This window comes from Leptonychotes weddellii, chromosome 8 (genome assembly GCF_054177405.1).
Source record: "Leptonychotes weddellii isolate Sample4059 chromosome 8, ASM5417740v2, whole genome shotgun sequence".
Classification (NCBI taxonomy): domain Eukaryota; kingdom Metazoa; phylum Chordata; class Mammalia; order Carnivora; family Phocidae; genus Leptonychotes; species Leptonychotes weddellii.
The window spans coordinates 26,813,828-26,825,308 of record NC_138376.1 but is presented as its reverse complement, the minus strand read 5'-3'; the positions used below and the strand labels follow the sequence as shown (position 1 = coordinate 26,825,308).

At 51.0% G+C, this 11,481-nt stretch overlaps 1 protein-coding gene across 5 annotated transcripts in view; it reads left to right on the top strand.

The window, feature by feature from the left end:
- Positions 1-2,939: 2,939 nt before the first annotated feature.
- Positions 2,940-11,481, top strand: part of BNIP5 (BCL2 interacting protein 5) — a 21,889-nt gene continuing 13,347 nt past the window's right edge. Inside the window, exons 1-2 of one of the 5 annotated variants that reach the window (XM_081828091.1) lie at positions 2,940-3,347; positions 10,430-11,091. In XM_081828091.1, coding sequence (XP_081684217.1) covers positions 10,434-11,091 — 658 coding nt within the window. In that variant the 5' untranslated portion in view covers positions 2,940-3,347; positions 10,430-10,433. Of the gene's footprint in view, positions 3,348-9,815; positions 11,092-11,481 lie in introns of those variants that run through there. The other 4 variants (XM_081828088.1, XM_081828090.1, XM_081828086.1 and 1 more) reach the window with 4 other exon arrangements.

Sequence of the window (11,481 nt, the reverse complement as noted above, 5' to 3'; positions counted from 1 at the left end):
TGCTCAGCTTCAGCGGACAATGCCACTCAACTTTCCAAAGTGGCTGCACCCAGTTTCCGCTCCCTCCGGCAGCTTAGGAGAGTTCTGGGGCCCCCACATCCTCTCTGACACTTGGCGTTGTCTGTCAGAGAATTTACAATCGCACTACAGGCCACCTTATGGCTGAGACGTGAAAGAGAGAAAAGCCAGCCGTGAAAGAAAACATACACTCTGGTTCCCATTTACATAAAGCCCCCACATGGGCAAAATAACCTAAGCTGTTAGAAGTTCTGATTGGGATACCCATGAGAAGCACGAGGAAGGCTTCCAGGCTGCTGGGATTCTGCTTCTTGATTTAGGTGCTGGTTCCACACCTAAATTTCCTCTTTGTGAAAATTCTGTATGGTTATGATTGGTGCACTTTTCTGTATGTGATACTTAAATGAGACTTTCAAAAAATATTCTGTCTCACTTTCCCCCTCTCCGTCGCTCTGTCCTCTTTCATCACAGCACTGACAGGGAACTGTCCCCACCAGAGTCCCCTCCATGGCCGTGTGACTGGCACTCAGAAAGGCCTGTGATTGGTTTCATGCTCTGCTGTCTCTGTCTTGAAATAATTAGCACTTAAAAAAAAAAGATTTTATTTATTTATTTTAGAGAGAGAGAGAGAGAGCGCGTGAGCACGAGCTGGGCGGAGGAGCAGAGGGAGAGGGAGAAGCAGACTCCCCCCGGGGCTCGATCCCACAACCCCGAGATCATGAACTGAGCCAACACCAAGAGTCAGCCTTTAACAGACCGAGCCCCCCAGATCCCTGCGCGAGGCTTGGTCTTTGACGGGCAGAGGGCCAGGGCTAGGTTGCCCCTCTGGCTGACTAGAGAAGGTGCCAATGCCCATAATGGCCCCAGGATGGCTCTCCCTCCTATGGGAGCCCGGGACTGTATGTACCCGTGCATGGACTACGGGGTCACAGGGGAGGTTCGCGGACGTTGCCCCCTTGGTTCTGCCCCTGCTCTTCCATCTGTTTTTTTTTTTCAATTGTGGTAAAATACACATAACATGAAATTTACCATTTTAACCATTTTAAAGGCTACAGCCCAGTGGCATTAAGTACATTCACTTTGTTGTACAACCAGTCTACCAGCCATCTCTAGATCTCTTTCCTCTACCCAAACTGACACTTTGTACCCATGAAACAATACTCCCTGCTCCCTCCCACCTGGTTGTATGATGCTTCTGTGTGTCTCTCTTCCCAACTACACTGGGAACGCTATGAGGGCTGGGCGGGGCTTACTCACCTCTGAATGAGAAAGAGCACGCAGGATGCATGCTGCAGGAGGACCTGGCTAAGAAAAGAAGATGTGGTCCATCTATACAATGGAATATTACTCAGCCATCAGAAAGGATATACCCAACTTTTGCATCAACATGGATGGGACTGGAGGAGATTATGCTAAGTGAAATAAGCAGAGAAAGTCGATTATCATATGGTTTCACTTATTTGTGGAACGTAAGGAATACATGGAGGACATTAGGAGAAGGAAGGGGAAAATGAAGGAGGGGAAAATCGGAGGGGGAGACGAACCATGAGAGACTATGGACTCCGAGAAACAAACTGAGGGTTTTAGAGGGGAGGGGGGGTGGGGGGATGGGATAGCCCTGTGATGGGTATTAAGAAGGGCAGGTACTGCATGGATCACTGGGTGTTACACAAAAACAATGAATCATGGAACACTACTTCAAAAACTAATGATGTCTTGTATGGTGACTAACGTAACATAATAAAATAAAATAAAAATTTAAAAAACACAGTTTCATTAAATAAAAGAAAAGAAAAAATTGGAGGGAGGAGGACATAATTTAACCCTTATCTGAAGCCTGGGTCAGCTCTTGGGCTAATCAATCCTCTAAATTCAATGTTGAGACAGTGCCCAGCACATAGCTGGATCCCAAACCTATTTGCTGGCAGAATGAATAAAATGTTAGTAAACGTGCTACCAATAGTAAAATATTGGCCCTTTATTGAGCACTTCCAGGTGCTAGGCATTCTTAATACACAGAAAGGATGGACGGGCGCCTGGGTGGTTCAGTTGGTTAAGTGTCTGCCTTCAGCTCAGGTCATGATCCTGGAGTCCTGGGATCAAAACCAGGCTCCCTGCTCAGGGGGAAGCTTGCTTTTCCCTCTCGCTCTGCTGTTCCCCCTGCTCATGCTCTCTCCTGCCCTCTATCTCTCTCTAATAAATAAATAAAATCTAAAAAAAAAAAAGAAAGGGTGGAGAAAAGGGCTTGGTACTCAGTACGTTTTCTTCTTTTCCTTAGGAACATTATCCCATTTAGCCCTACAGTCACCCTCTAAGGTGACTACTTAGTTTTTGAATGAGAAACAAACTCAGAGACACTGTGTTCCCTGCCAGCGGTCACACAGCTGGCATATGGTTCCAGGTCTGGGCGCCTCCAAAGCAGGGTGCTTTCAATATTTACTTTGCGATGCCTCCCGGCGTCAGTTAAACAGAATTGGATTTCTGCCTATTTTCGCTTTTGTTTCTAAAACTGGTTCTTCTCTTTTGGATTATAAACATGTATCAACTCTCTAAAAAAATCTCAGGCATTACAGAAAGTGAAAAATGTGAATTTTTAAGACTTCTTTGAATGTTCTGTCAAGATTCATGGCGACCCTCTCCAAGGGTAGCGGGATTTGGAAAACATGTTCCTCATCATCCTCCTTCTGAGTTTTTCGTCCAACTCAAGGAATATATGTGTTGCGTTCAATGACCTTTCTTTTCAGATCTTTCCCTCTTCCGGGAGAGCTGAAGGTGAAGGTGATGAAACGCCTCCTCCTCCCCCCTCCCCCCGCCTGCTTTTCCCATAAGGGCTTGTTTTCTCTTCCATGGACTGGCTTTCCTCCAGCCAGGTCCAAGGTTGTTTTCTGGTATTGGTTTCTTGTTGCTGTTTGGATATAATAGGGAAGTCGTTAAATGAAACTGGTTTGTTTGTTTGTTTTTCCCCAGGTAGCTGAGGTAAGCCTCCTATTGCTGGAAGAGCAGGAAGCAGACATGTGATAGGACGGGGCGAGGCCAGAACCTGCAAAGGTTGACCCTAGGCTCTCTGGATTGGCCGCCCATGAGCTCAGCTCCTGGGAGTTACGATATAAACGTGATCATGACCAAAATATCTTCTGAGACACTGGAAACTGGCAGCAGCAATAGCGACATCTTCTCCCTGGGCAAGCTAGAGGGATTACCCCCTCGGTCCAACTTCCAGCCGACAGGAAGTGGTACCCAGACACTGCGGGGGTTCCCGACGCAGAGCCCCTGGTCTGGAGGTCCTGGCCAAGGGTGTCGTGCGACAGCAGGGACTTCCGTGGTCTGAGGTGAGTTGAACAATACTCTCTCCTTAGGGGGCTGGAGTAGCGGGTATCTTGGGGTCCTGAAAGTAGGGGCAGACCCAGGACTCAAACTCTGAGTGGAACCCCAATTCTGCTTCTAGCTTGTTGGGCTTTTCCTAGGCCTCAGTTTCTTCAACTCTAGAAAGGCAGAGCAGACTTCAGTGAAGTAATCTCCAAAGGCGTCTTGCAAAGAGCTCTGGACTAACTTGGACTTACGAGCGCTGGGTTCAAATCCCAGGCCTGCCACTTACTAGCAGAGCAACCTTGAGTGAGGAAGTCCCCTTTCTTGGGCCTCAGTTTTCTCATCCATAGAATGGGAGCAGCATTACCCACCTCTCCTGCTCGTTTCCCTATTGAATGTTGTAGAGGTCAGGTTAGAGACTTTATGTGAAAGTACATAGTAAAGGGAAACCTGACATAAATAGGAGGTATTGTTATTACCCATGGCTCGATTCAATTTCTATCAGTTTAAAGTTCTTGAAAGTTAGTCCAAGGCCAGGGAGATCTTATGGAAGAGCTCTGGTGGCCTGCTGTTCTGACAGTGATTTGAGGGGGGATGATAGCATCGCATTGCCTGTGGTCCTGGATAGACGACACGATGGGGTGGGGACGGGATGGGGCGTCAGCCGAGCACAGTCTTGTGTTGGATCGAGGGGAGTGGTGGTTATCGTAGGAGTTTTCCAGCTTTAGGAATGATGACCCCACTACCCCTGCCCCAAGTCTGCCCCACTGCTGTATCATAGTGCCTGAAGTTCCACCATTAGGTACTTCTTTCTTTTGGGTTTTGAAAGATCCTCAAGAGATGCCAATGCCCAGCCTTTTGGAAAACAGGCACCAGGCATCAGTGTGTTTGGCGGTGACGATAAGGAACAGGCAGATGGTCAAAGTCCACCCTTTTACACAGAGCTGGCACCCCCAACGGTGCCCTGTGGCTTCTTAGATGCCCTGTGGTCGGAGGCTTCATGCAAAGATCCCATCGAGCTCTGCCGGGGTTTGGGCCCTGGCTGGAGCCCCTGTCCAGGCCTAGGTCTCACGTTTTGAAGTGGACGAGGACCAGCAGGTGAATACCCAGGGAAGGGTGCCCAGGAGGGGGACAGGTCTAGAAACCATGTGATTTGAGGTGACTGGGGTGATTGGGGTGATGGATGGGGACAGAGAAGACTCAAAGGGTGACGCGGCCTCCCCTCAGGTGTGAAGGGCTGCCGCTGGTGACTTCAGCTCAGTCTAAGGAGGACTTCCCTCAAAATAGAGGCTGGCTGACAGTGGAAAGCTCTGCCTTGGAGGGTGGTGAGTTCCCACTGCAGGAAGTGTTCCAATACGGGTTGCAAGTCTCCCTGCCAGGAATGTGGCCTAAAGGAGTCCTATACAAGAGGTAGGGCTAGATCCTTCTCAGGTCCCTTCTGGCTCCTGGAACCTATGAGGAACCCCAGAAAGGAGAAGAAACACCTTGAATTGTTACCATCTAACACCTGAGAGGTGGGCACAGGAAGAGGATGGGTCTAGTGTTGAAAGAAAAGATGACAGCCTCGCCCTCCACTTGAGTCTGGCCAGTGGGGCTGGAGGGTCTTCCCCAAGGAGGCCCCTCCCTACACTGCATGTGGGGGGTGTGTGAGCTTTGGAGGGGACCTACATCACTGTGGGAGCCCAGGTTGAAGGCTTTGAACTTGGATGGACACAGCTCCCATGCCAAGAGTTTGGAGTGTCCATGGGGCTGCCTACGCCAGTGAGAAGCAAGCGTGACCTCAGGGTGCAGCCCTTGACCCTCCAGCCTCCTGACTGGCTCTAGTTCAGGGGTCTGTGAGCCCCTCCTGGTGTTTACAGTCTTTGCCTCTGGGGCACAGGCGTCTATACCAAGCACACGTGTGTGTGTGTGTGTGTGTGTGTGTGTGTTCACATTTACGGAAGGCCAGTTGGTGTAGGAGAGAGAAGGAAGGATTTAGAATTCGAGGAGGTAGATTCAAGCCCCAACTCACTGTGCTTCCCGGCTGTGGGTGCCCAGGCAAGTCTCTCAACTGTTCAGGGACTCCGTTTCCCACCACCAGCCTGTCGGCGTCATGGGGCCGTGGCTTTGAATCTGGGCCCGATTCAAAGGGCATTCTGGACGCTCTGTGGCAGTATACAGGTGACTGGTTGGATTTACGCTTATCTGTGTATTGCTTCTTTGTTCTGCAAACGCTGAGAACTGCCCAGGCAGGGTGGACCCAGCTGGGAACCAGGCAGGCTGAGGTCCATTCTCTTAACTTGGGAGGGGGGCGGCAGTGGTGGTGTTGTGGGGGCAAGTAGACTCAATTATTCCCTTGCATTTGATTTAAGAAAAATCAACACAGTGTTACGAATCCACATAGGTTTATGTGTGTCAGAGTATGTTTCTGTGACCCGTGAATGTGTGAGCCCATTCAGGCTGCCGTGGCCCCCAGACTGGGCGGCTTAAACAACAGAACTTTATTTCTCACAGTTCTGGAGGCTGGAAGTTCAAGAACAAGGCGCCAGCCGATTTGGTGTCTTGTGAGGGCCGCTATGGATGGTCACCTTCCCAGCGGCCCTTACATGGTAGAAAGGGTGAGGGAGCTCCTCTCTTTCATGAGGGCTCTGCTCTCACGACCTAATCACCTCCCAAAGACCTCACCTTCTGACAGTGAGGTGAGGATTTAATAGGCGAACTTCGGGGAGTGGGGCACAAACATTCAGCCAATGGCCATGAGTGTCTGTTGGGTGTTGACCCTGAGCCCCCACGTGGGCGCCATGCACACGCTCCCTCGGAGCTGCCCCTATTTGTTAACTATCTATTGTGTGAAGCACAGGGTGGGGGAGAAGGGGAGCCCCAGAATCTCTCTGTGAACTGGTGCAGTTACATAGTAACGGAGCCTGAGCAATGAATTATCCAATAGTGCACAGATGAGGTTTCATTCAGACAATAAAACAAAAATGGCAGCACGCTGAGAAGTTGGCAAGCTTGCTGCTCCCTAGTCACTCAAGGTCAGCTCCGCGGACTGTCTCTGGTGGCTTGTTGTTGTTGTTGTTGTGAACACATCACTGGCCTGGATCACGTCTTATCAGAAGTGCTGTGATCTGCACCTCACTCGGGGGTTTTGGAGCAGGCTGGGACTTTGTTCTAAAGCCTGCTTTCTACCAGGGCCATAAACGAGTTTACAAGAGCAGCTGGGGTTCCCTGCAATAAGGGTTTGCTGCTGTCTTGGGGTTCCTGGTCTGGACGTACATCCAGGACAGGGTGGAGTTCCCCACCAGGCCGAGTGTGGGTGGACCCCCAGGCAGAGCACAGAACATGGGAAAAAGGAGGAAGGAAAGAGAAAGTCTTGCTTTGCTGAATTCTAGACTGGCAGAATTTTACAATTAGAAATTCTGGAAAGATTTAACTTCAGCACACGTAGAATTTGGGGTGTGGTGTGTGTGTGTGTGTGAGAGAGAGAGGAAGAGAGAAAACACAGTCAGGGCTTAGAGACATTAAAAGTCTGAGGACACGTTGGCCAAAGGGAGGCTCTTCCAGGGTGTCTCCAGGGGGTGGCTGGGCTTGGCCTCCTGGGCCAGCCACACTCTCCCCACTCTCTGCTAGCGTTGGCAGACAGGATCTTTGGAGCGTCACAGAGGAGAAGTGGTGGTCAGAGAGGTGGGAGGAGGCCGGGCTGAGCTGGGTCATGGCCGCCCAGGGAGGAAAGAGTGGCAAGGAAGCAGGGTGACCATGTGAACACCGTATCGAATGCTGTAGCCCCTTCAGGGAGGATGGGGTCTGTGGATTTGGAATGAGGAGGCCTTGGGAGATCCTGGAGTCTCTCCTCTCTGGAGAAACACTCAGAAAGGCCTCTCCCAGCCAGCTTCTGGGGCTGTGTTACTCGCTTCCCTCCAGACTCAGGGCATTGTTGTTCTGGGGTGGGGGGGTGGCCACATCAAGGCAGTTTCCTTGAGAAAACATCAAGAAGGACACCATTGCCTGGTGGAATTGTACCGATGCTCTGATGAGAAGTAGCAGCGTGTCCTTCGAATGCAGTAGGAGGACACTGTGACCATCAGTGATGGTGGAGACCGTTTCCATAGCAATGACAGCTTTTAAACAGATTACTGTGCCTCTTTTCCCATTAGCTGGGAAGGATGCTCCGACCCTTCCTGTGATTTCCAGCCCCCCCTCCCTCCCCCCCCTCCCCCCCCCCCACCGCTGGAGCCAAGTTAGTGCAGGAAGAAGAGGGGCTGAGCCAAACCAGGGTGTTCTGTTGTGTTCTGCTGGTTTGGTGGTTTTGTTATCGAACAGCCTCTCGGCCAACCCCATCCAATGGGCCCTGACCACAGCAATATATGGAAAAATCAGAGAACCCTGACACCACTCAGTAAATATTTCTGGCTCAGCTTGCTTAGATCTTAAATTAAATAGAACTTCAACCTAATTTATCTTAAGACCGTGTGCTGCTAAAGAGAGAGCGGCTCTCGGGGAATAGGCCCTTACCGTCACCACCACTTTCTGTGGGGCCCATCCGAAGAAGACCAGAACATTCTCTCCGAGGGTACAACCTGCATCTCGTTCATTGTATCCTAGCACCGAGCGTAATTCTGGTACTTGGTGGATGCTTATTGAATGTTGTTGAAAGACATAAATGAGAAGAAAGGAAATATTTTCTTCTATGATTTCTTCTGCTTATCCCACCCCACACCGCATTTCAACCGCACAACCACAGGCTTCGAGGCTTTTGAGAGCATTCGTTAATTTCCATATAAGGTACAGGCAGAGTGCTAAAGTTTTTGTGTAACTCAGATGTTCCTTTTAAGGAACATTAGACAACAAATAAAGCCTTCCAAATGGCCTGCTTCCTCCCCAGCCCCTTTTCTCATTTCCTCCAAGATTGTCCATGTGTGGATGCCCAGCCACGCTGCTGGTACCTGGGGCCCCTGGCCACCCTTCCCAGTCCCTCCTCCCCAGACCCGTGCTTGAAGGAGGGAAGACATCCTGAATGTTATAGTCACCTTCAAATCTCTCTGTATTTCCCCATGCCTGTCCTCTCTCTCTTCATGTATTTTCTTCATATTCACATGGATCCCCGCACATCTGGAATTGCAATTATAGATTGTTATTTGCGCCTCTAAGCTGGACATGTGATAGAGCACATTTTAAAGTAATGAATTAGGGGCACCTGAGTGGCTCGGTCAGTTAAGCATCTGCCTTCGTTCGGCTCAGGTCGTGATCCCAGGGTCCTGGGATCGAGCCCCGCATCAGGCTCCCTGCTCAGCGGGGAGTCTGCTTCTCCCTCTCCCTCTGCCTGCCTCTCTCTCTCTTTATCTTATTAAAAGATAAATAAAATCTTAAAAAAATAAAGTAATGAATTAGTTGGTAAACGCAGGACATATGATGTAAATACGTAATTCATGAATATGTAATACACTAAATAATACTTAGTAAATGCATAATAAGGCTATAATTACAAAGTAGAATAGGCAGTCCCTGTATCTAAACTCCATAGGAATCTCTGGGGGCTCAGATTTGGGATTCAAGACCATATTTTATTTTTCTTTTAACTTCCACCAAAGGGCAAAGGGTTTCTGAACAACTTTGGAAGAATTGGAAGCCACAGGAGTTTCGGATTAAAGACACACAAATTAGGTGCGTTGCTCACAGCCTGGCCTGCTTAAAATGCTGCCAGGAGGAGATGATTCTTTCCGTCATCTTTTCCATGGGCAGCTGCTTCCTTCTGGATGGATCAAGGAAGGGCCCCCACTGTTCTAAGATGGGACCGGTCCAGATATGTTTACTTTATGTTAACTACGCACCCAAAGATACCTTATGCATTGTATAGTTTGCTAAATGTTTGTGTTGTACATTTATTCATTTATTGAATGAGGGCTTATTGAGTGCTAGGTGCTCAGGATACAAGACCTCGCAAAACAGAGGGAAGGAAGAGAGACTCAGACTATAACAATGACACACACAGAGGTGTGATACTACGTAACGTGATGTAGTAAAGGGGGAGAGGATGTGCTCATGGTGGGAGGGAGGTGCACAGGGAGGGCCTCTCTAGGAAGGTGACATTAGAGCACAGCCATGAAGGAAGTGAGGGAACAGACCATAAGAATGTTCTAGAAAGAAGGAACAGCCCGTGTGAAGGCGCTGAGGCAGCGAGCAGGGCTGTGTGAGTGGAGTGAGTGATGAGAGGTGGTGAGAGGGATTATGGGACCAGGTTGTACAGGGCCTTGCTGGCTACTGTAACGACTTTGACTTTGACTCTGAGTGCAAGGGGAGCTGTTGGAGGCAAGAGAGTGATGTGATCTAACTTAGGGCGAGTCCCCGTGGCTGCCGAGGGGAGAAGCTGGGAGGAGGACAAGAGCAGAGCAGGGGGACCAGATGGGAGGCGATTGCAGTAGCCCAGATGAGCAGAACTGGGGCCTAGACCAACCCAGAGGGTGGTGGAGGAGGTGGGGAGACGGGTTGGGGTCTGGACGTGCTTTATGGAACCAACAGTCTTTGCTGATGGCTCAGATGTGGGGAGCAAGAGAAAGCAAGGAACCAGGGACAGCTTCAAATCCTTGGCCCAAGCGAATGGACGAGCAGTGTTGCCATTTACTGAGCTGTCTTGTGAAATAGTCTTACAGGCAGGTCGCAGGCGTATTTCAGACGAGGACAGTGGTGCCCGAGGCGCAGGACTTGGCCCTGGCTCCAGCTCTATTAGTTTCCTATCGCTGCTATAACAAGATCCACAAACTCAGAGGTTTGGGAAAAACATGAATTAATCACCCTGCAGTTCTGGGGGCCAGAAGTCAGTCCGTCTCAGTGGACTAAAATCTAGGTGTTGGCAAGGCTGTGCTCCTTCTGGAGACCCTGGGGGAGTTGCCGACCAGCTGTGACATCTGGGGCATGACCTCCATGGTTTCGTTTTCTCCTCTGGGAAACGGGGACGAGGATAGCCCTCCCTCCCGGGACTGTTGAGGAATTGAAACGAGACGACAGCTTTGAGGGTTGATTGTCACTCACACGAACGGGCAGGGTGGCTCGGAGCGCGGGTCAGCGCCGGTAGCCCACTGAGGCGTCTCTGGTAGGTCTCCTGTAAGGGAACTCTTTGCTTTGTTCATAGTGCCATGGAGCATCCGCGGGAACCGAAGAAGCCTCTGTCGGGGAGAAGAGCCAGGTCTCTGGACAGGTCACGTGGCCCCAAGAAGGACTCAGAGTCATGGGACTGCCCGTGCCTTTCCCTGCCCGTTCTCACCACCCCCTACAGGCGGGTGCTGCATCGGACGGCGAGCGACGGGACCAGATGTCCCCAGGGCCCAGCTCAGTCTGTGGAGGCTCAGGGCACCATGGCCATAGCCCTCCGCCTGGAGGAGGCCAGGGAGTTTCTCCCCAGTGACCAGAGGCCTCCGCAGGACACTAAGAAGGACAAGGCCCAGAGGTGGGGCCAGCAGGGCTGGCTGAAGACCTTTATAAACTTCTTTCTGAGGACAGGCCCTGAGGAGCCCAAAGAAAAGGGCAGCCGGAAGGCAAAGGGGAAGGAGGGCCTCCCCAAGCCCGCAGAATCCCCTGGGGCACCGGGGGACACAGCTCCTAAGAAGAAAGCCCACGACAAGAAGGCCAGCCGCAAGAAACATGGTCACAAGAAACATGTTGCTGAGGAAACCAAGGAGGCCCAAGATCAGGAGGCCGAAGGCCAAGAGACAGGGCTGCCCAAGATGGTGATTGCCCCACGCTCCGAGGAGTCTGACCTGGGCCCAGCACCCAGGGGTGAGCAGACCGTGCCTGGTACTCTAAGCCGGCTCCTCAAACCTCTCAACAGAGGGGACGTGGAAGGCGGGGCAACCATCGGGGCTCCACTGTGAAATTTCTTTGAGGCAGAGCGGCACCGTGGCTGAGAGCCTGCCGTCAAACCCCATTTCCATCACCCCTTAGCTGTGTGACCCGGGGCTGGCGACTTTCCTCTCTGAGCCTCAATTTTTTTTTTCATCCATAAAACGGGGGTAACAACAGTTGCTACCTCCTGGAATAGCCGTGGCCTGGAGCTGGCACAGGGAAAGTGCTCCGTATATGGTAGCTGTAGTTAGGTACTCTCGGTTGAAGGAGCACAGCCCCTGGGGGAATGGGAAGGCAAGGAGGGAGGTGAGGAGGGAGGTGAGGAGGGAAGCCCAGCCCCTC